This window comes from Lucilia cuprina, chromosome 5 (genome assembly GCF_022045245.1).
Source record: "Lucilia cuprina isolate Lc7/37 chromosome 5, ASM2204524v1, whole genome shotgun sequence".
NCBI classification, from domain to species: domain Eukaryota; kingdom Metazoa; phylum Arthropoda; class Insecta; order Diptera; family Calliphoridae; genus Lucilia; species Lucilia cuprina.
This window is the reverse complement of record NC_060953.1, coordinates 8,776,722-8,800,077: the sequence shown is the minus strand read 5'-3', so window position 1 is coordinate 8,800,077 and position 23,356 is coordinate 8,776,722. Positions and strand designations below refer to the sequence as shown.

The 23,356-nt window shown below is 29.5% G+C and overlaps 1 protein-coding gene across 3 annotated transcripts; it reads right to left on the bottom strand.

Moving 5' to 3' along the window:
* Positions 1-5,489: 5,489 nt before the first annotated feature.
* LOC111685999 (putative phosphatidate phosphatase) lies at positions 5,490-15,855 on the bottom strand. Of its 3 annotated transcripts, none has more exons than XM_046952079.1 (2): positions 15,474-15,855; positions 5,490-7,521 (listed from the first exon to the last, which is right to left on the bottom strand). In XM_046952079.1, exon 2 carries the CDS (start codon positions 7,074-7,076, stop codon positions 6,063-6,065), a length of 1,014 nt encoding a protein of 337 aa, XP_046808035.1. In that variant the 5' UTR covers positions 7,077-7,521; positions 15,474-15,855; the 3' UTR covers positions 5,490-6,062. The 3 variants fall into 3 exon arrangements, with proteins under 3 accessions (XP_046808035.1, XP_046808033.1, XP_046808034.1); XM_046952077.1 differs by lacking the exon at positions 15,474-15,855 and adding an exon at positions 14,786-15,031; XM_046952078.1 differs by lacking the exon at positions 15,474-15,855 and adding an exon at positions 14,808-15,031.
* Between the last annotated feature and the right edge of the window lie 7,501 nt (positions 15,856-23,356).

The window sequence follows — 23,356 nt, the reverse complement described above, 5'->3', positions numbered from 1 at the left end:
TATAGTCTAGTCTATAGTCTAGTCTATAGTCTAGTCTATAGTCTAGTCTATAGTCTAGTCTATAGTCTAGTCAATAGTCTAGTCTATAATCTAGTCTATAGTCTAGTCCATAGTGTAGTCTATTGTGTAGTTAATAGTCTAGTTTAAAGTCGGGTCTATAGTCTAGTCTATATACTAGTCTATAGTGTAGTTTATAGTCTATAGTCTAGTCTATAGTCTAGTCTATAGTCTAGTCTATAGTCTAGTCTATAGTCTAGTCTATAATCTACTCAATATCAAATTCTATAGTCTAGTCTATAGTCCAGTATAGACTGTAGTCTAGTATAGACTGTAGTCTAGTATAGACTGTAGTCTAGTATAGACTGTAGTCTAGTATAGACTGTAGTCTAGTATAGACTGTAGTCTACAGTTCGATATATTCTATAGTCTATAATCTTATCTATAGTGCCACCTATAGTCGCTAGTGCAACCTAGTCTCTATCTTAGTCGTGTGGCCAGCCTGTAGTTAATTCTATTAAATCCCATTTAAAATAATAATAATAATATTTAAAAAAAGTTCAATTAACTTTAATTCTTCTTATCATTAACTAATTACTTCACCTTGTCTTCAATCATTGTTTGCCAATGATAATTACTACTCATTGTAAAAAGCATTTCAACTGCACTGCGTAATAAAAACAAGTCATATGAATTATTTATTTAATTTTTGTTTAATTAAGTTTATTTGGCAAACAAAGCAACTATTTAAAACCAATAAACATAAAGATTGTTAGTAGCTGCACTCGAAAAACAAATAATACTTATAAATAAATAAAGGAAATTTACTTTCGATTAAAGTTAAATTAAAAACAAATAAGAAAAACTATAAATTAAAACTAAATGTTATTGTAAATTTATTTAAATAATTTTATTTACACACTAAATAAATTGTATTATTATTATTTAAATAAACTAAATTATGAAATGCATAAAAATGTACTTTAGGGTGTGAGAGCGAACTAATACTAAATTTTAATAAATTAAAAACTTAAAAATTATTAAGTTAAACTTAAACTGAATGTGTGCGTAAGGGGGGGGGAGGCATGTTATGAAATTCAGTTTTTTAATATTAAATAATTTAGACCTTAATATAACATAAAACTAACAAGGACTTGGTCCTTAAAATTAAAGCAGCACAAATATTTATTTTTCTAATAGATCATAGGACATTTAAAACAAAATTTGTAATATGAAAATTAAATCGTTTCCCATAAAAAATGTCACATTTTTTTTTATTTCCACAAACAGGATTTCCGTTACTTTTTTTGCAGCAATGAACATAAACAAAAAAATCTTAATGGGTTACAATCACTATTCTTTGTCCATAAATGTCTCTATATTCATATTTTAACATATTCTATAAAAAAGAGCATCATATATACATTGTTTCTTATTGAAATTTATATCTTTATATAGAATAAATAACAACAAAAAATAAATAAAAAAATATATAAATTATCATAAAAAATTATATGCATCATAAATTGGCATATATATAGTAAAAAAAATAATATATATAATAGCATACAGATATATATACTAGTGCATATATGTAGGTACAAGACAGTAGTGTTTAAAATTATAGCAATATTATTTAAATAACAAGAACCTCTCTCGGAAGAGAGCAAGAAAATTTATAAATGAAACCAGCTCAGAGTAACTTCGTTAAAATATGAAAAACTTTTCTATAGCAAAGATCATCATAATATGAAAAAGTTTTCTCTAAAACAGTTCATCATAATATGAACAACTTTTTTATAGAAAAGTTCATCATAATATGAACAACTTTTCTATAGAAAAGTTCATCATAACATGAACAACTTTTCTATAGAAAATTTCATCATAATATGAACAACTTTTCTATAGAAAAGTTTATCATAATATGAACAACTTTTCTATAGAAAAGTTCATCATAATATGAACAACTTTTCTATAGAAAAGTTCATCATAATAAGAACAACTTTTCTATAGAAAAGTTCATCATATTATGAACAACTCTTCTATAGAAAAGCTCATCATATTATGAACAACTCTTCTATAGAAAAGTTCATCATATTATGAACAACTTTTCTATAGAAAAGTTCATCATATTATGAACAACTTTTCTATAGAAAAGTTCATCATATTATGAACAAATTTTCTATAGAAAAGTTCATCATAATATGAACAACTTTTCTATAGAAAAGTTCATCATAATTTGAAAAACTTTTCTATAGAAAAGTTCATCATAATATGAACAACTTTTCTATAGAAAAGTTCATCATAATTTGAAAAACTTTTCTATAGAAAAGTTCATCATAATATGAATAACTTTTCTATAGAAAAGTTCATCATAATATGAACAACTTTTCTATAGAAAAGTTCATCATAATATGAACAACTTTTCTATAGAAAAGTTCATCATAATATGAACAACTTTTCTATAGAAAAGTTCATCATAATATGAACAACTTTTCTATAGAAAAGTTCATCTATAATGAACAACTTTTCTATAGAAAAGTTCATCATAATATGAACAACTTTTCTATAGAAAAGTTCATCATAATATGAACAACTTTTCTATAGAAAAGTTCATCATAATATGAACAACTTTTCTATAGAAAAGTTCATCATAATATGAACAACTTTTCTATAGAAAAGTTCATCATAATATGAACAACTTTTCTATAGAAAAGTTCATCATAATATGAACAACTTTTCTATAGAAAAGTTCGTCATAATATGAACTTTTCTATAGAAAAGTTCATCATAATATGAACAACTTTTCTATAGAAAAGTTCATCATAATATGAACAACTTTTCCATAGAAAAGTTCATCATAATATGAACAACTTTTCCATAGAAAAGTTCATCATAATATGAACAACTTTTCTATAGAAATGTTCATCATAATATGAACAACTTTTCTATAGAAAAGTTCATCATAATATGAACAACTTTTCTATAGAAAAGTTCATCATAATATGAACAACTTTTCTATAGAAAAGTTCATCATAATATGAACAACTTTTCTATAGAAAAGTTCATCATAATATGAAAAACTTTTCTATAGAAAAGTTCATCATAATATGAAAAACTTTTCTATAGAAAAGTTCATCATAATATGAGCAACTTTTCTATAGAAAAGTTCATCATAATATGAACAACTTTTCTATAGAAAAGTTCGTCATAATATGAACAACTTTTCTATTCAAAATTTCGTCATAATTTGAACAACTTTTCTATAGAAAAGTTCTTCAAAATATAAATAACTTTTCTGTAGAAAAGTTCATCATAATATGAACAACTTTTCTGTAGAAAAGTTCATCATAATATGAACAACTTTTCTATAGAAAAGTTTATCATAACATGAACAATTTTTCTGTAGAAAAGTTTATCATAATATGAACAACTTTTTCTGTAGAAAAGTTCATTGTAATATGAACAACTTTTCTGTAGAAAAGTTCATTGTAATATGAACAACTTTTCTATAGAAAAGTTCATCATAATATAAACAACTTTTCTATAGAAAAGTTCATCATAACATGAACAACTCTTCTATAGAAAAGTTCTTCAAAATATAAATAACTTTTCTGTAGAAAAGTTCATCATAATATGAACAACTTTTCTGTAGAAAAGTTCATCATAATATGAACAACTTTTCTGTAGAAAAGTTCATCATAATATGAACAACTTTTCTATAGAAAAGTTCATCATAATATGAACAACTTTTCTATAGAAAAGTTCATCATGATATGAACAACTTTTCTATAGAAAAGTTCATTATGATATAAACAACTTTTCTATAGAAAAGTTCATCATGATATAAACAACTTTTCTATAGAAAAGTTCATCATGATATAAACAACTTTTCTATAGAAAAGTTCATCATAATATGAACAACTTTTCTATAGAAAAGTTCATCATAATATGAACAACTTTTCTATAGAAAAGTTCATCATAATATGAACAACTTTTCTATAGAAAAGTTCATCATAATATGAACAACTTTTCTATAGAAAAGTTCATCATAATATGAACAACTTTCTATATAGAAAAGTTCATCATAATATGAACAACTTTTCTATAGAAAAGTTCATCATAATATGAACAACTTTTCTATAGAAAAGTTCATCATAATATGAACAACTTTTCTATAGAAAAGTTCATCATAATATGAACAACTTTTCTATAGAAAAGTTCATCATAATATGAACAACTTTTCTATAGAAAAGTTCATCATAATATGAACAACTTTTCTATAGAAAAGTTCATCATAATTTGAAAAACTTTTCTATAGAAAAGTTCATCATAATATGAACAACTTTTCTATAGAAAAGTTCATCATAATATGAACAACTTTTCTATAGAAAAGTTCATCATAATATGAACAACTTTTCTATAGAAAAGTTCATCATAATATGAACAACTTTTCTATAGAAAAGTTCATCATAATATGAACAACTTTTCTATAGAAAAGTTCATCATAATATGAACAACTTTTCTATAGAAAAGTTCATCATAATATGAACAACTTTTCTATAGAAAAGTTCATCATGATATGAACAACTTTTCTATAGAAAAGTTCATCATGATATGAACAACTTTTCTACAGAAAAGTTGTTTACATCATGATGAACTTTTCTATAGAAAAGTTGTTTATATCATGATGAACTTTTCTATAGAAAAGTTGTTTATATCATGATGAACTTTTCTATAGAAAAGTTGTTTATATCATAATGAACTTTTCTATAGAAAAGTAGTTTTCTATAGAAAAGTTGTTTATATCATCATAATCATCATGATATGAACAACTTTTCTATAGAAAAGTTGTTCATATCATGATGAACTTTTCTATAGAAAAGTTGTTCATATCATGATGAACTTTTCTATAGAAAAGTTGTTCATATCATGATGAACTTTTCTATAGAAAAGTTGTTCATATCATGATGAACTTTTCTATAGAAAAGTTGTTCATATCATGATGAACTTTTCTATAGAAAAGTTGTTCATATCATGATGAACTTTTCTATAGAAAAGTTGTTCATATCATGATGAACTTTTCTATAGAAAAGTTGTTCATATCATGATGAACTTTTCTATAGAAAAGTTGTTCATATCATGATGAACTTTTCTATAGAAAAGTTGTTCATATCATGATGAACTTTCTATAGAAAAGTTGTTCATATCATGATGAACTTTTCTATAGAAAAGTTGTTCATATCATGATGAACTTTTCTATAGAAAAGTTGTTCATATCATGATGAACTTTTCTACAGAAAAGTTGTTCATATCATGATGAACTTTTCTATAGAAAAGTTGTTCATATCATGATGAACTTTTCTATAGAAAAGTGAAGAACTTTTCTATACAAAAGTTGTTCACATTTTGAAGAACTTTTCTATAGAAAAGTTGTTCATATTGTGAAGAACTTTTCTATAGAAAAGTTGTTCATATTGTGAAGAACTTTTCTATAGAAAAGCTGTTCATATTGTGAAGAACTTTTCTATAGAAAAGTTGTTCTATAAAAAAGTTATTCATATTATGTTGAACTTTTCTATTGAAAAGTTGTTCATATTATGAAGAACTTTTCTACGGAAAAGTTATTCATATTGTGAATAATTTTCAATAGAAAGTTATTCATATTATAAAGAACTTTTCTATGAAAAAGTACTTCCAGTGATCGTATGCTTAATTGTTAAAATTATGCCATAATTTTAATCTCTACTGTCTTTTTGGGAAAACAGATACTTATAAATAAATATAAAGATAGAAAAATACAAAATAAAAAAGGTTATCACATTTCAATACACATCATAATAATTTCTCAATTACAATAATTATTGGCATATAAAAAAAGTCGCAATGAAAAAAAAAATAAAGAACTAAATCCACAAGAATATTTTTCTACAGCAGCAGCAGCATCATCACTAGAAGTAACAACAATAAATAAATAATGGACTTAAACAAAAAAATGAGTTGAATGCAATAACAGACAAAGTAACTTTATACGTTTTTTTGTTTGTATTTCTGCTGATTCCACACTATGTTCCCGATTTCCATACACATTCATTAGATTCATTACGTATAAGATGCTCTTTGGCGGCTACCAACGATGCCTGTAATGGTGATGATGATGATGATGATAAAGCTGTAGTCGAGTTACAGGTTTGATCTTCAGTCTGTTGCAACTGCATTTGTTGTAGAGTCTGACTGAAACTAACACTCGAGGGTACATGTATAAGTGATGATTTTTTTAAATTTGATTTTAAATTGTTGGATACAACTCCACGACCTCCGGCCGTTGTACAATGTTGCAAGTTAAAGTTGCAATTACCATGAGGCAGAGAACTGGCGATTTTATTTGTGTGAGAATATAGTTGTAAAAATCTACCCACATATAAGGCGGTTAGTGTGGCATAAATGATACCCATTACCGCTCCGGCCAACACGTCCGACCAGTGATGCCAATAGTCAGCCACACGACTGAGCGAAATAAACCAGGCCATCGAGAGAAATAGAAACTGCAATAGATGACGTAAGACACGCTGTATGCCGCGACCACCGCGCCATATGGCATGTAAATAAAAGGCCAAAAATAACATGGCATAAAATGACAGCGATGAATGGGCACTGGGAAATGATACATACAACTCTCTTAACTGTAAAGCGCTTAGATTACGATTTGAACAGTAATATTGCTCTACAAAGAGATTGCGATTTTTGACATCCTCACAGGTAGAACCATCATTAAGCTGCGGACGACAGGCCGTATAGAAGTGGGGCCTTAAACGTCTGACAACATTTTTTGCCAACTCCGTTGACAGATAAGTAGCTATGAAACCAAAACTAAAACAACCCAAACTAAAGGTAACATTGCGCAGATATTGGCGCATGCGAAAATTATGGCACAATCGCATGATCTCCACTACGCTGAGAAACAACATGGGCAGCAGTAGCATGCATACCAATAGCATGGGTACGGTTATTGTACATTCATGATATGGATAGCGTATGGTCAGGTCGGCACAAAAGAAACCGCGTTGATATGAACGCATATTTAGCCCGATGATCGGTTACAATCTTTCAACAACAGCAACAGTGTTGGCAGCAGCAGCAGCAACAGCAACCACAGCAACAATTACCACTCACGTTTATATTTAAATGTTTATGGTCACACATTTACGATCACTACTACTATTTAATATATAGTATTATTTTCTTTAAACGTTTTTTTTTGTTCGTTTTATGTTTTGTTTATATTTTGGAATGTTATTTTTTTAATGATATTTTGTTTAGTTTTGAATATTTAATTTTTGTGGTATTTTGACAGTTTTTTTATTTCTTGTTGTTTTCTTAAAGATGTTAATGTTTCTTTGTTACGGCCTTAAACATTTGTTATGCAGTTTTTCCTTAATTTATTTTTAAATTTAGCAATAAAATTAATTTTAATTTTCATACACTTTTCGATAAAAGTGTTTTACAGTTTTTAGTGTTAACTCTCTGTTTAGATATAAAAACAAAATATTTGTTAAAAATCAAAAAAGTTTTTACTTCATTACTCCAGACAAGTTGTTAACAGATATTTATGTTTTTTTTAAGAAATAATGCTCACAAAACGATCATATACCGATCTACACTAAAGCATTCTATGTCCTATACAAAAATGGCAACTTTAGAATCTTTCATATAGGAAAGTTTTTTACAATATGAGTTTCTCTTTTATAAAAGAATTTCTCATAATTTAAGGATCTTAGCCATAAAAAGATCGTCCTAAAGTGAGGATCTCTTCCATAAAAAGTCTTTCACAGTTTGAGAAAGTTTTTTTTTTAATGTAAAGACCTTTTCGTTAGTACAGTTACTCAAAATGTGAGGATCATGTTTATAGAAAAGTTACTCAAATGTTGCTCACAATGTGAGAATCTCTTCCATAGAAATGTTGCTCACAGTATGAGAATCTCTTCCATAGAAATGTTTCTCACAATGTGAGGATCTCTTCCATAGAAATGTTGCACAGAATATAAGGATATTTTTTTCTAGAGAAGAAGCTTACAATGTGATAACCTTTTTCTTATAAAATCTGTTCACACTATGACAATGTTGCTTACAATGCGAGGATCTTTTCCTCAGAAAATTTGCTTACAATTACGAGGATCACTTCCATAGAAATGTTGCTAACAAAGTGAGGATCTCTTTCATAGAAATGTTGCTCAAAATATAAGGATATTTTTTCATAGAGAATATGTTTACAGTGTGATAACCTTTTCCTTATAAAATCTGTTCCCACTATGAAAATGTCGCTCACAATGTCAGAATTTTATTCATAGAAAATTTACGCACAATATAATGATCTCTTCTATAGAAAAGTGGACCAAACTTAGAGGATCTTTTCTCCATTGAAAACAAGCTCAAAATATTATTTTTTCATTGAAATGTGTCTCAAAATGTAAAGTTTTCTCAAAATGTGAGGATCCTTTCCAACTATTTTACATTGCTCATAATGTAAAGATCTTTCTTATAGAAAAGTTTATCACAATGAGAGAATTTTTTTATAAAAAAGTTTATCACAATGAGAGGATCTTTTATATAGAAATGAAGCTCACTTTGTTAGATTGCTTTCATTTTGTGAGGATCCTTTCTATAGGAAAGTTGCTCACTTAGAGAAGATCTTATCTAGAGAAAATTTATAAACTTAGTGAAGATCTCTTTTAAAGAAAACTTGCTCATTAAGTGAGGATCTTTTCTTCAGAAAGGTAACTCACAAGGTGAAGACATTTTCTAGAGAAAACTTAATTACTTAGTGAAGATGTTTACTATGGAATGGCTTCTCATTTGGTGAGGACCTTTTCTAAAGAAAAGTTGTTCACTCAGTTGTTATTGAGAAGCTTTTCTATAGAAATGTTGCTCATTTACTGAGGATCTTCCCTATGAAAACTTGATCATTTAGTGAGGATCTTTTTTTATAGAAACGTTGCTCATTTAGTGGGGATCTTTCCTAAAGAGAAGTTGCTCATTAATTCTGACTTAGTGAGGATCTTTTCTGTAGTAAAATTGCTCAATTTGTGTGTTTCTTTTCTATGGAGAAGATGTTCATTTATTGAAAAACTTTTCAACAGAAAATTTACTCATTTAGTGAGGATCTTTTCTATAGAAAATATTCTCATTTAATGAGGATTTTTTCTACAGAAAAGTTATATAATTAGTGACAATCTTATCTGTAAAAAACTTACTCATTTAGTGGGAATGTTTTCTCTAGAGAAGTTGCTGCTCTATAGAATAGTAGCTCAGTTAGTTGGGATATTTTTATTAAAAAGTTACTCATTTAGTGAGGATCCTTTTTTAGAAAAGTCGCTCATTTAGTGAGGATATTTTATATGGAAAAGCTGATCATTTTTTAAGAATATTTTCTATAGAAAAATTGCTCATTTGCTGAATATCTTTTCTATAAAAAACTTGCTCATTTAATGAGCATATTTTCTATAGAAAACTTGCTGATTTAGTGAGGATCTTTTCTATAAAAAGTTGCTCATTTAATGAGGATCTTTTCTATAGAAAACTTGCTCATTTACTAAGGATTTTTTTCTATAGAAAACTTGCTCATTTAATTTGGATATTTTCTATAGAAAACTAGCTTATTTAGTGAGTATATTTTCTATAGAAAAATTACTGATTTTGTGAGAATCGTTTCTTTACAAAATAAATCGCTTAGAAGATAATTTTTCTATATAAAAGTGGAGCAAACTGTGAGAATCATTTCTATAGAAAAGTAACTCAATAAGTTAGGGGTCTTTTCTAAAGAAAATTTACTCTCTTTTAAACAAAATTTTGTAAAGATTTTGTAAAGATTTGCTCAGACTGTAAGCCTCCTTTTTAAAACAATTATGCAGAGAATATGATTTAGTATTAAATATAAAATATGTTAAGACTCTGAAGATTGCTCTCTCTTTCTCTCTCTCTCTCTTTTAAACTCCAATAATATGAAAATAAAAGTTCTCTTTAAGTATAAAACCCCCAAAAGTATGCTTATCTGTACGAGACGCTTCATTAACACCGTCATTTAATTAACATTAATAAATTTAACAGTAAATTGAAATTTAACTGCAAATTTATTGTTGAAGAAAAAAAAAACAAATTTTTTTTATTGCAAAAATATTGCATTATAAACAATTTTTATGTGATTTATTATAGCCTTAAGTTTAGTCTTTCATTTCAAGATTTTACTAGTATTTTAAACAAAAATTTTATTTTTGCGTAATATGTGTTTGTTAAAAGTTTAAATTTTTTCTTTAATTTATTTAGTTTTTTTTGGCTAATACTTTTTAATATGGATAACAATGTTTAAAAGAAATAATTCATCTTGTATTGTAGTTTTTGTTTTGACTTTTGGTCATAAATTGTTTTTTTTTAATTTCCAATATTTTGTTTTGTCACAAATTAACTGTTTGAAGTGTGAGAGATCAGAAATGTTGTTTAATGCATTTTTCAAAAGTTTTTTTTTTAATAATTTTATGGTTTTAAGACATTTTATAAATTTTAAAATATTTTACTCAAATTTATTTTATTAATTTTAAATTTATGTTTACGTTTATCTAGAGACTGGTTAGTTGCTTAAAGAAAAGTTTTTTTTTTTTATTTTTTAATTTATACACAATTAAGCAATAAAATATGTAAATAAAATAATTTATTAAATTTTAATTTAGGAAAATAATTTTTAAAGGTTTGATTTTTTTTAAAGGTGTGTTGTTAAGAAGAAAACAATAGCAATTCATTATTTTCAGAGTCTTATCAGTAGTTGTTATACTTTTTGGGGTTTTTTCATTTGATATTATCAGTTTGCATAATTATCAATAATAAAATGTTTGTTTTTAATAAATTATGTTGTTGTTTGTCTCTGAACAAAAATATTAGTTTTTTTTTTAAATTATTTTGGCTGAAAAAAAATTTCATTTTGAAAACACAATTTTATTTATAGGAAGGTCATTATTAATTACTCGACCCTATGAGTACTTTAAAGATAATGACTAATATAATAAATACTACAAGTGGACATTTTAAATAGAATATAATTTAGTGAATTTGAGAAGAACAAAAATATAAAAAACAAAGAAATTTAGTCAAAGATTTTATTACGTTTCTAAAGATTCAATCAAGATCAAGAGCTCAAAATCTCTCGAGACTATAGAATCACCTACAGTTTTCTGCTTTCATATTCTAGTCTATAGAGTTATCAACAGACAGGGCTATACACTTGTCTATATACTTTTCTACAGTATTGTCTACAGCTTTATCAAGACCAAGCATCAAAGTATCTCAAGACTATAGAATCATGTACAGTTTTCTAAACAAATTCTTTCATATTCTAGTCTGTAGAGTTGTCAACAGTCTGGACTATACACTTGTCTATATACTCCTCTACAGTCTAGTCTACAGCCTTATCTTAAACTCGTCTCAAATCTAAACGTTTCATATGCAACAGTCTATATACAGGCTATACACTTGCCTATATACACCTCTACAGTCTAGTCTACAGCCTCTCTCAAAACTATAGAATCATCTAAACTTTTCTCAACATACTCTTTTATAATCTAGGCTATAGAGTTGTCAACAGTTTGGTCTATACACTTGTCTATATACTCCTCTACAGTCTAGTCTACAGCCTCTCTCAAGACTATAAAATCATCTACAGTTTTCTCAACAAACTCTTTCATATTTTATGAAAGAGGCTATACACTTGTCTATATACTCCTCTACAGTCTAGTCTACAGCCTTATCTTAAACTCTTCTCAAGTCAAACGTTTCATTCGCAATAGTCTACAGTCTGGGTATACACTTATCTATACACTCCTCTACAGTCTAGTCTACAGCTTCTCTCAAGACTATAGAATCATTTACAGTTTTCTCAACAAACTCTTTCATATTCTATTCTAAAGAGTTGTCAACAGTCTGTGCTATTCACTTGAATATAAACTCCTCTACAGTCTAGAATACAACCTTATCTTAAACTCTTCTAAAGTATAAACGTTTCATTCACTTGTCTATATACTTCTCTACAGTCTAGACTACAACCTTATCTTAAACTCTTCTCAAGTCTAAACGTTTCATTCGCAACAGTCTGGGCTATACACTTGCCTATATACTTTTCTACAGTCTAGTCTACAGTTTGTTTTAAAGACTCTACTTGTGAAAACTTTTATTTAACATACAGTTATAACAATTCAGTTCAAATTATCTTTAACAGTTAAAGTATCAACTCTAATTTACTCAATTTAAATTAAATAATTAAATTTATTTTAATAAATCAAAAACAAGATAAAGTATTGTAACCCAAACTCTAACAAACAAAGGTAAGAGAAGAAAACAAAAACTTTTAATACGCAACAAATTAATAGATATTATTAAATAATTAAATCTAATGCAAATTACGTGAAAGAATTTTAATAAAGAAAATTTTATAAAGTATTGAAAAAAAAAATTACAATAATTTATAACGCAATTATTATTGAGTTTGTTTAATATGGATGGAGAAGGGCGATACAACTTATGGTGTAAGCAACTTTTCTGTAAGAAAGAAACTTATAGTCGTAGCAACTTAATTGTATACCTGAAGCCTACAGTTGAAGATACTTTTTAATAGAAAGAAAATCATTGTGTAAGCAACTTTTCTATAGGGAGATGCTCATAGTCAGATTAAGATTTCAAGAGAAATAAAGCTCACAGTTCAACAAAAAAGCTCTGATAAACGTTTCTGTAGAAAAGAGGGTCAGAGTCAGAGAAACATTTCTGTTGAAAAGAGGATCATAGTCTGAGAAACTTTTAGATAGCAAAGAGGGTCATAGCCTGAGCAAGAATTCTATAGAAAAGAGGATTACCGTTTGCTCAACTGTTTAATTGGAAAGAAGCTCATAGTTTAAGTCACTTTTCTATAGAAAAGAATCTTCAATAGAAAAGTTCTTTAGAAAAGTGGCTTATAGTCTAAACTATTTGTGCTCATGCTCATATTCTGAGCAACTTTTCTGTAGACAGGAGGCTCATGGTTAGAAAATTCTTCTAGTATGATATATTCTTTTATAAAAGGGAAGCTAATAGTCTGAGCAATTTTTCTATAGAAGAGATGCTCATAGTCTAAAGCAATTTTTCTGCAGAAAAGAGGATTCTAGAGAATAAAGGACAACAGTCAGGGCAACTCTTCTAGAGAAAAAAAGACCACAGCCTGAGCAATTTTCTTATAGAAGAGAAACTTATAATGAACCAATGTAATTGCTATAAATGGAAGATATCTCGAGTATGTAAACCTAATCAATACAAAACTGTTTGCTGCAACGATTGCTGAATGAAACGGCGGCCGAGATTCGTTAGCAGCCTTGATGAGCTAAGCTGCTCAGGGTGAGCAAATAAACGACCACTCGAGGATTAGGTTTAATGAAAGAGCCAATGTAATTGCTAAAAATGAAAGGTATCTTGAGAATAAATACAAGACTGTTTGATGCAACGATTGGTGAATTAGAAACCTAGACACTTGTAATTCTGAAACGGCGGCTGAGATTCGTTAGCAGACTTGATGAGTTAAGCTGCTCTGGGTGAGCAAATAAACAACTACTCGAAGATAAGATTCAACGAAAGAGCCAATGTAATTGCTATAAATGAAAGGTATCTTGTGAATGTAAAATTAATGAATAGAAAACTATTTGATTGCTGAATTAGAAAACTTTCCACTTGTAATACTGAAACGGAGGGCGAGATTCTTTAGCAGGCTTGATGAGCAAGGCTGCTCAGGGTGAGGAAATTAAACGACCACTCGAGGAATAGGTTCAATGAAAGAACCAATGTAATTGCTATAAATGAAAGGTGTCTTAAGAATTAATACAAAACTGTTTGATGCAACGATTGCAGAATTTGAAACCTGGCCACTTGTAATACTGAAACGGTGTCCGAGATTCGTTAGCAGGCTTGATGGTGCAGAATGCTCAGGGTGAGCAAATAAACGACCACTCGAGGATTGGATTCAATGAAAGAGTATCTTAAGAAGGTAAACCTAAGGAATACAAAACAGTTGCAACGATTGCTAAATTAAAAAACTGTCCACTTGTAATACTGAAACGGCGGCCAAGATTCTTTAGAAGGCTTGATGATGAAGCTGCTCAGGGTGAGCAAATAAAATACTACTAGGCTAGGCTGCTCAGGGTGAGCAAATAAACGACTACTCGAGGATTAGGTTCAATAAAAGAGTATCTTGAGAATGTAAAACTAAGGAATACAAAACTCTTGCAACGATTGAAACGGAGGCCGAGATTCGTTAGCAGGCTTAATGAGCTAAGCTGCTCTGGGTGAGCAAATAAACGACTACTCGAGGATTAGGGTTAAAAGAGCCAGTGTAATTGCCAAAAATGAAAGGTATCTTGAGAATTTATACAAAACTGTTTGATGCAACGATTGCTGAATTAGAAACCTGGCCATTTGTAATACTGCTAACGAGATTCGTGGCGTGATGTTGCAGGTTGCTCAGGGTGAGCAAATTGATCGTAATATAAACGAAATTTGTGTGTAAAGCTTTGAAATCTCTATATAATTGAAATTGTTTGCAAAAAATTCTTTAAAAATTTTGAAATCATATTTCTATTTTTTTTTTTTTTAATTTTTTAAATTTAAAAAAAATATATAAAAATTTGTTGTTAAATTTTTTTGTAAAACTTTGTCTGGAGTAATTGGAGTATTTTTGTTTTGTTATTTTGCAAAATTTTATTTAAAAAAAAATATATATATAAATCACTTGATCGTTGGCACTTTTTTACGTTTTCATTCATAGATAATTTACAACTTCCCACTTTTTAAAATTTTTGTTGTTGTTGTTATTATTTTTATTATTTAGTGGGAACGTATGTTTGTATTATGATTTGATTAATATTTTGGATTGAGTAATTTGTTTAGTTTTTTTCTTCAGTATTTTTCTTCTATAATTTTATTTTTTTATTATATTTTTTTGTTGAGCAATTGATAAGATGTTTTTAATTATTTAATATTATGTATGTTTTTGCCCATAAATATATTTTTGTTTTTATATAATTTTAATGTTTTTTTTTTATTTCATTATTATCTTGTCATTTTTATTTAAGTTTGCTTCATTAGTTAATAATTTTTTATTTTTTTATTTATTTATTTAACTTAAACACTTTTTGAATTTTTTCTTATTTTTCATTTTCATTTAAATAAATAAATTTTGTTTTGTTAAACGTTTGTCTGTTTTTTGTACAGACAATGTTTTATTAACCATTTAACTTGTTCAAGAGTTTGAAAACTTAATTTTCTTTTAATAAAAAACAAAAAAAAATAAATAAAATAACGGTCAAACTTAAATATTTTGAATATTGCGCGTGCTATTTGTTTGTTTGTCTGTTCGTTTAGTTTTACTAGACATTTGTATTCAAACAAATTTTATTAATTTTTGCGTTTTTTTTTACTTTAAAATTTCATTGTCCGTCTGTCTCGGCTGATCGCAATGAGTTGTTGTTGTCGAATAACGAACAGCAACTTAGTTTTGGTGATCAGTTTGTAATCGTTTGTCTATTTGAGTTAAAGTTGGGCGATAGCAGCGCCACTAGCAGCAGCTCCTTTAGTTTTTTTCTACGACAACGTTAAACAGCGCTGTTAACTAATAAATACTAGTACTATGTTCAAACGTACTTCTTGCAGTGAGTGGTGGTGGTTGATCGGTTGGTCGTATGTGTGATTGGGATTTTTTGAAAAACCACAACCCCAACCACTTTTACGTACAATCAAAACTAAGTACTGCTAGCGAACGAAGTAGACATCTGACGACAACGTTTATGCCAGCGACCACAATACATTATAAAAAAACAAACTTCGTTTAGTCGTTCGTTGCTTTCGTTTGTTTGTGGTTTGTTCTTGCTTTTACAATCGTCTCTTTTTAAATGAGTGATCGTTTTTCATTTGAGACTAGAACAAAATATATACCAAAAGAAAAAAAAACAAACAACAACAACAATACTAACAGCCGACATAATCGTAAAGTCTTAAATTACTTTACAACAACAAAACTTCTCTCTCATTTAAGTCTACATATCATTTTACTCGCATTTACAAATCTCCATGTGCTTTATTTACCCTTTTAGTGTTGTTATTATTCTTTCGTGCAAGAGTTCGGGTAGGCATCGTATTGTTCTAGATCGGAAAATTCAAAAAAATAAACCGTAGCAGCAACAAGCAGGGATGGAAAATTAAGTACAATAATGATAATAATACGGTGTAGGCTAATATGTAGTCTAGTATATAGCAAAATCTAGCCTATAGATAAGTTTATAGTCTAGTTTATAGTCTAGTCTATAGTCTAGTCTATAGTCTAGTCTATAGTCTAGTCTATAGTCTAGTCTATAGTATAGTCTATAGTATAGTCTATAGTCTAGCCTATGGTCTAGTCTATGGTCTAGTCAATAGTTTAGTCTACAGTCTAGTCTACATTATAGTCTAGAGTCTAGTATATAGTCCAGTCTATAATCTAGTCCATAGTTAAGTCTATGGTCTAGTCAATAGTCTAGTCTATAGTCTAGTCTATAGACTAGTCTACAGTCTAGTCTATAGACTAGTCTATAGTCTAGTCTATATTCTAGTCTATAGTGTAGTCTAAAGTCTAGTCTATAGTCTAGTCTATAGTCTAGTCTATAGTGTAATCTTTAGTTTAGTCTATAGTCTAGTCTATAGTATTGTCTATAGTCTAGTCTATAGTCTAGTCTATAGTCTAGTCTATAGTCTAGTCTATAGTCTAGTCTATAGTCTAGTCTATAGTCTAGTCTAAAGTCTAGTCTATAGTCTAGTCTATAGTCTAGTCTATAGTCTATAGTCTAGTCTATAGTCTAGTCTATTATCCAGTCTATAATCCAGTCTATAGTCTAGTCTATAGTCTAGTCTATAGTCTATACTATAGTCTAGTCTGTAGTCTAGTCTGTTGTCTAGTCTAGAGTCTATTCTAGAAATTAGTGTTTAGTATAGTCTATATTATAGTCTAGCCTATTTTCTAGTCTTAACTAGTCTTGTCTATAGTCTGGTCTAGACTATTTTATATTTTAGTCTGTAATTTTGTCTCTAGCCTAGTCTTTGGTTAAAATCTTTTCTTGATTTCAATTTCCCATTCCTGCCAACAAGTACAATTTTTTTAAAAACAAAAGTAAATATTTTTTTTTGTTTTTGTTTTAATTTAAAAAAATAATTGTTTGTTTTGTTTTCAGTTTTTTTTTTTTTTGCATTAATATTGACTTTTCTGTTGTTCTTTATTTCTTCATTTCATTCTGATCAAACCATTGTTGTTGCTGGTATGTGGTGTGCGTTACCATTGGCGCTACATTGTCGCCGTTTTTTGATTCTTGTCACACTGTTTGCCTACAGTGATCTTAAGAAGTTTGTTTATAACAGGTATTAGCAGTGGTAAAGAAAATGTGTTTTGTGTGGCATAGAGAATGTCATAGAGAAATTCAAAAATATCCATATTAATGATACTATCAGATCAACTACAAGAGGAGTTTAGTGATACATAGTCAAACGAACTTTCTTTTAGGTCCATTATTGATTGGAAATACCTATTTAATATCATCAATACAATCTATGTGATGTGACTAGAATTGACAATCCTAGATCCTACTTACATATTTTATTACAATTAATTTTATAATGTATGTACATATGTTTGCATTAAAAGCAATTATTTTGTCCCTGTTGTGGGTTGCACTTTTCGTACTTTCGAATGCGTGTCAGTTTGTGCGTTTTTGACTTAAATTGATAGATAACGCGTGGAATGCGCGCTCTATGTGCGCCTTTAGTAACCACAAATGAGTGAACACTGTGTACGTTGGTTGTTTAAACAGTTAGTGTGTGGTGTCTTTAATACGTGATTTAGTACGGTGGCGATTAGTGTGATAAATAAAGGGTGTTTAAAAAAAAAGTGATAATGAAGAAATAATTCAAAACAAACATAATTTGGGTGGTAGATGGATGACTTAGACTAGCAATGTATGCTTGAACTACAGTTTTAATCGTTCACTAACACTAAGCTAAGATTTCCCAATAATCAACAAGAATGTTTTCCCGAATTGGTATGAAAGAAATTAACATCAAGTTTTGGAAAATCTTGTTTAATAAAAAATTAGCAAAGCTACAAATAAATCTACAACTAAATTAGTAAAACAAATCCAAGCAACTCAGTTGGAAATAAAACCTTTAATTGTGGGCTTGTTTATTGTGGCTGTTACTTTTGGCTACTTAATAAATACTTAGTAGGTACTAGTAGATTATTTAAATTCATGGAAATAATTAATTGACATGATAAAAATGCATAAGAAAAGAGAATAGAATTAAGTGAGTAATCGTCATTAAATTTGTAAGCTGGTAATTTGGACGAGTTATAAATTTGACGGACATCAGAAAGAGAATGAAAAACACAAGATCAGAATTACAAAAAAGCAAAACAGAAGCAGAACAGAACCAGAGCAGAACTAGAACAAAACTTGATAGGAGCCAAAACAGAACTAGGACAGAACAGAACTAGAATATAACAAGAACAGAACTGGAACAGAACTGGAACAGAACTGGAACAGAACTAGAACAGAACTAGAACAGAACTAGAACAGAACTAGAACAGAACTAGAAAAGAACTAGAACAGAACTAGAACACAACTGAAACAGAACTAGAACAGAACTAGAACAGAATTAGAACAGAACTAGAACAGAACTAGAACTGAACTAGAACAGAACTAGAACAGAACTAGAACAGAACTAGAACAGAACTATCAATACAATCTATGTGATGTGACTAGAATTGACAATCCTAGATCCTACTTACATATTTTTATTACAATTAATTTTATAATGTATGTACATATGTTTGCATTAAAAGCAATTATTTTGTCCCTGTTGTGGGTTGCACTTTTCGTACTTTCGAATGCGTGTCAGTTTGTGCGTTTTTGACTTAAATTGATAGATAACGCGTGGAATGCGCGCTCTATGTGCGCCTTTAGTAACCACAAATGAGTGAACACTGTGTACGTTGGTTGTTAAACAGTTAGTGTGTGGTGTCTTTAATACGTGATTTAGTACGGTGGCGATTAGTGTGATAAATAAAGGGTGTTTAAAAAAAAAGTGATAATGAAGAAATAATTCAAAACAAACATAATTTGGGTGGTAGATGGATGACTTAGACTAGCAATGTATGCTTGAACTACAGTTTTAATCGTTCACTAACACTAAGCTAAGATTTCCCAATAATCAACAAGAATGTTTTCCCGAATTGGTATGAAAGAAATTAACATCAAGTTTTGGAAAATCTTGTTTAATAAAAAATTAGCAAAGCTACAAATAAATCTACAACTAAATTAGTAAACAAAAATCCAAGCAACTCAGTTGGAAATAAAACCTTTAATTGTGGGCTTGTTTATTGTGGCTGTTACTTTTGGCTACTTAATAAATACTTAGTAGGTACTAGTAGATTATTTAAATTCATGGAAATAATTAATTGACATGATAAAAATGCATAAGAAAAGAGAATAGAATTAAGTGAGTAATCGTCATTAAATTTGTAAGCTGGTAATTTGGACGAGTTATAAATTTGACGGACATCAGAAAGAGAATGAAAAACACAAGATCAGAATTACAAAAAAGCAAAACAGAAGCAGAACAGAACCAGAGCAGAACTAGAACAAAACTTGATAGGAGCCAAAACAGAACTAGGACAGAACAGAACTAGAATATAACAAGAACAGAACTGGAACAGAACTGGAACAGAACTGGAACAGAACTAGAACAGAACTAGAACAGAACTAGAACAGAACTAGAACAGAACTAGAAAAGAACTAGAACAGAACTAGAACACAACTGAAACAGAACTAGAACAGAACTAGAACAGAATTAGAACAGAACTAGAACAGAACTAGAACTGAACTAGAACAGAACTAGAACAGAACTAGAACAGAACTAGAACAGAACTAGAACAGAACTAGAACAGAACTAGAACAGAACTAGAACAGAACTAGAACAGAACTAGAACAGAACTAGAACAGAACTAGAACAGAACTAGAACAGAACTAGAACAGAACTAGAACAGAACTAGAACAGAACTAGAACAGAACTAGAACAGAACTAGAACAGAACTAGAACAGAACTAGAACAGAACTAGAACAGAACTAGAACAGAACTAGAACAGAACTAGAACAGAACTAGAACAGAACTAGAACAGAACTAGAACAGAACTAGAACAGAACAAGAACTGAACTAGAACTGAACTAGAACTGAACTAGAACTGAACTAGAACTGAACTAGAACAGAACTAGAACAGAACTAGAACAGAACTAGAACAGAACTAGAACAGAACTAGAACAGAACTAGAACAGAACTAGAACAGAACTAGAACAGAACTAGAACAGAACTAGAACAGAACTAGAACAGAACTAGAACAGAACTAGAACAGAACTAGAACAGAACTAGAACAGAACTAGAACAGAACTAGAACAGAACTAGAACAGAACTAGAACAGAACTAGAACAGAACTAGAACAGAACTAGAACAGAACTAGAACAGAACTAGAACAGAACTAGAACAGAACTAGAACAGAACTAGAACAGAACTAGAACAGAACTAGAACAGAACTAGAACAGAACTAGAACAGAACTAGAACAGAACTAGAACAGAACTAGAACAGAACTAGAACAGAACTAGAACAGAACTAGAACAGAACTAGAACAGAACTAGAACAGAACTAGAACAGAACTAGAACAGAACTAGAACAGAACTAGAACAGAACTAGAACAGAACTAGAACAGAACTAGAACTAGAACAAAACTAGAACAGAACTAGAACTGAACTAGAACTGAACTAGAACTAAACTAGAACTGAACTAGAACAAGAACTGAACTAGAACAAGAACTGAACTAGAACAAGAACTGAACTAGAACAAGAACTGAACTAGAACAAGAACTGAACTAGAACTGAACTAGAACTGAACTAGAACTGAACTAGAACAGAACTAGAACAGAACTAGAACAGAACTTGAACAGAACTAGAACAGAACTAGAACTGAACTAGAACTGAACTAGAACTGAACTAGAACTGAACTAGAACTGAACTAGAACTGAACTAGAACTGAACCAGAACTGAACTAGAACTGAACTAGAACTGAACTAGAACTGAACTAGAACTGAACTAGAACTGAACTAGAACTGAACTAGAACTGAACTAGAACTGAACTAGAACTGAACTAGAACTGAACTAGAACTGAACTAGAACTGAACTAGAACTGAACTAGAACTGAACTAGAGCTGAACTAGAGCTGAACTAGAACTGAACTAGAACTGAACTAGAACTGAACTAGAACTGAACTAGAACTGAACTAGAAATGAACTAGAACTGAACTAGAATCGAACTAGAACTGATCTAGAACTGAACTAGAACTGAACTAGAACTGAACTAGAACTGAACTAGAACTGAACTAGAACTGAACTAGAACTGAACTAGAACTAAACTAGAACAGAACTAGAACTAAAATATGACGAAACTATAACTAGACATTTAAGCTACCAATTAATAAGAAAAAGTTGTCAGTTTCGCATTTAGTTAAAAGTTTCTTTCATTAAAGTCTTTTTACTTGGAAATCCTTAAGTCCTTCCTTTAACCATGCTAATTTAGCTGGAATTTAAACAGTTTATTGTGAGTTATTATTTACAAATTATATACTACATAGTTCTTTTTAACTTGTTTATTTATTCCTTCAACATAGTCGCTGTTTTAAATCACAACTTCTGTCTTTAACTACACGGTTTGGTTACAAGATTTACAAGATCTGTTTAGACTAAGACAAGGTTATTTTTTGTCACCTCCATTAATTTATGTTAAAGACATCATTACAAACACGGAAAATTACATAAAACTTGATGCCACATCAGCAGACAAAATATTTTTATTGTATAACTGACTGACTGAAAGTCTTTGCTAGTACTGCTGCTGAGTGTGTCAGTCTTATTGCAAGTTTTATTTGTCTGTGATCTCGTCTTAAATAGTAAAAAATAATACATCAAAAATACTAAGCAACGTGCAACTGCATAAATTATTATTTTTCCTACCAGCACAAACGTGTTGAGAAAAACTTGCGCAGCCAAATCAGAAATCTAGCCGTAGATGTGGACAACAAACTGCATTAACAACTGATTCACACCTTAGATAGCGGCAACAGTGTTTAAATATTTAACATTGCTTAAGACATTCAAAAAGTCTCTTGACTTCTTGGCCCAAATTTCGGTGCGCAACAAAAGCCCTTGAACACATATGAAAAACTGGGAGTGGTTTGACATATTGTTGGATTTCTATTGTATGTACTTGCCACACAGACTTCCCTTCCATTTTCATATTGGCATTAGTTAAGCTGTAAAACCAATTAATTTCCTTTTGTGGCAAATGATTTAAATGCACTTTTTTTAAATATATTTTACTTAAGTCGCTAAGCTCTCAATCTCTACTTAAAAAATCATTTTAAAAACTTAATCTATTAAATTGCTTTTTCAAAACTGCGCCGCAACAAAACAATGACAAAGTGTTTTATTGTCTGTTTTGTAGTATTGTTTTCATTTCGATATTTGTGCAAATCGTAGTCTATTTTAGCAAAAAAAAAATCAAATGATTAAAATCAAAACAACGTAGGAATTGTTTAAATAAAGTATTATAACTGTCGCTTGACTACTGCAATGCGATCGCACTTAAAGTAGCTTGCAATGTGTCAACTGGAATAGCAAACGTGCCTCATAATATTTTAACTACGAAAAAATAAATACTATAAGAATGTATGTATGTATAAGTTTGTATGTCGTTGTAAATGGGTGGAAAAACTTGAAGCCATATTAACAAAGAAAACATGTCATAGACATGCAATCAGTTTTGTTTGTTTTTTGTTTTTTCAATTATTCACACCTCCTTACAATGATTTCGATTTGCAAAAGACAAATTTAATTTCATAGATAATCGTCTCAAAAGTTAGACTTCACATATAGAATGAAAAAGATATAGGGGGAAACACACCATTGCAATAGATGCTGTGGTCAGTCTGTATTGAGGGTTATAATTATAGATGTAGCTTAAAGATTCCCAAGGAGTTGTGTGAATGCTTCTGGAATGCCGCGAAATGTTTTAAATGCAGGGATTGTAAATCGCAACAGAACAGAAATCAGAACTGAACTAGAACTGAACCAGAAATGACCTAGAACTGAACTAGAACTGAACTAGAACTGAACTAGAACTGAACTAGAACTGAACTAGAACTGAACTAGAACTGAACTAGAACTGAACTAGAACTGAA

Bases quoted from the DNA above. Each gene is read 5' to 3' on its own strand.
- LOC111685999 (XM_046952079.1), bottom strand. From the start codon at position 7,076: ATGCGTTCATATCAACGCGGTTTCTTTTGTGCCGACCTGACCATACGC.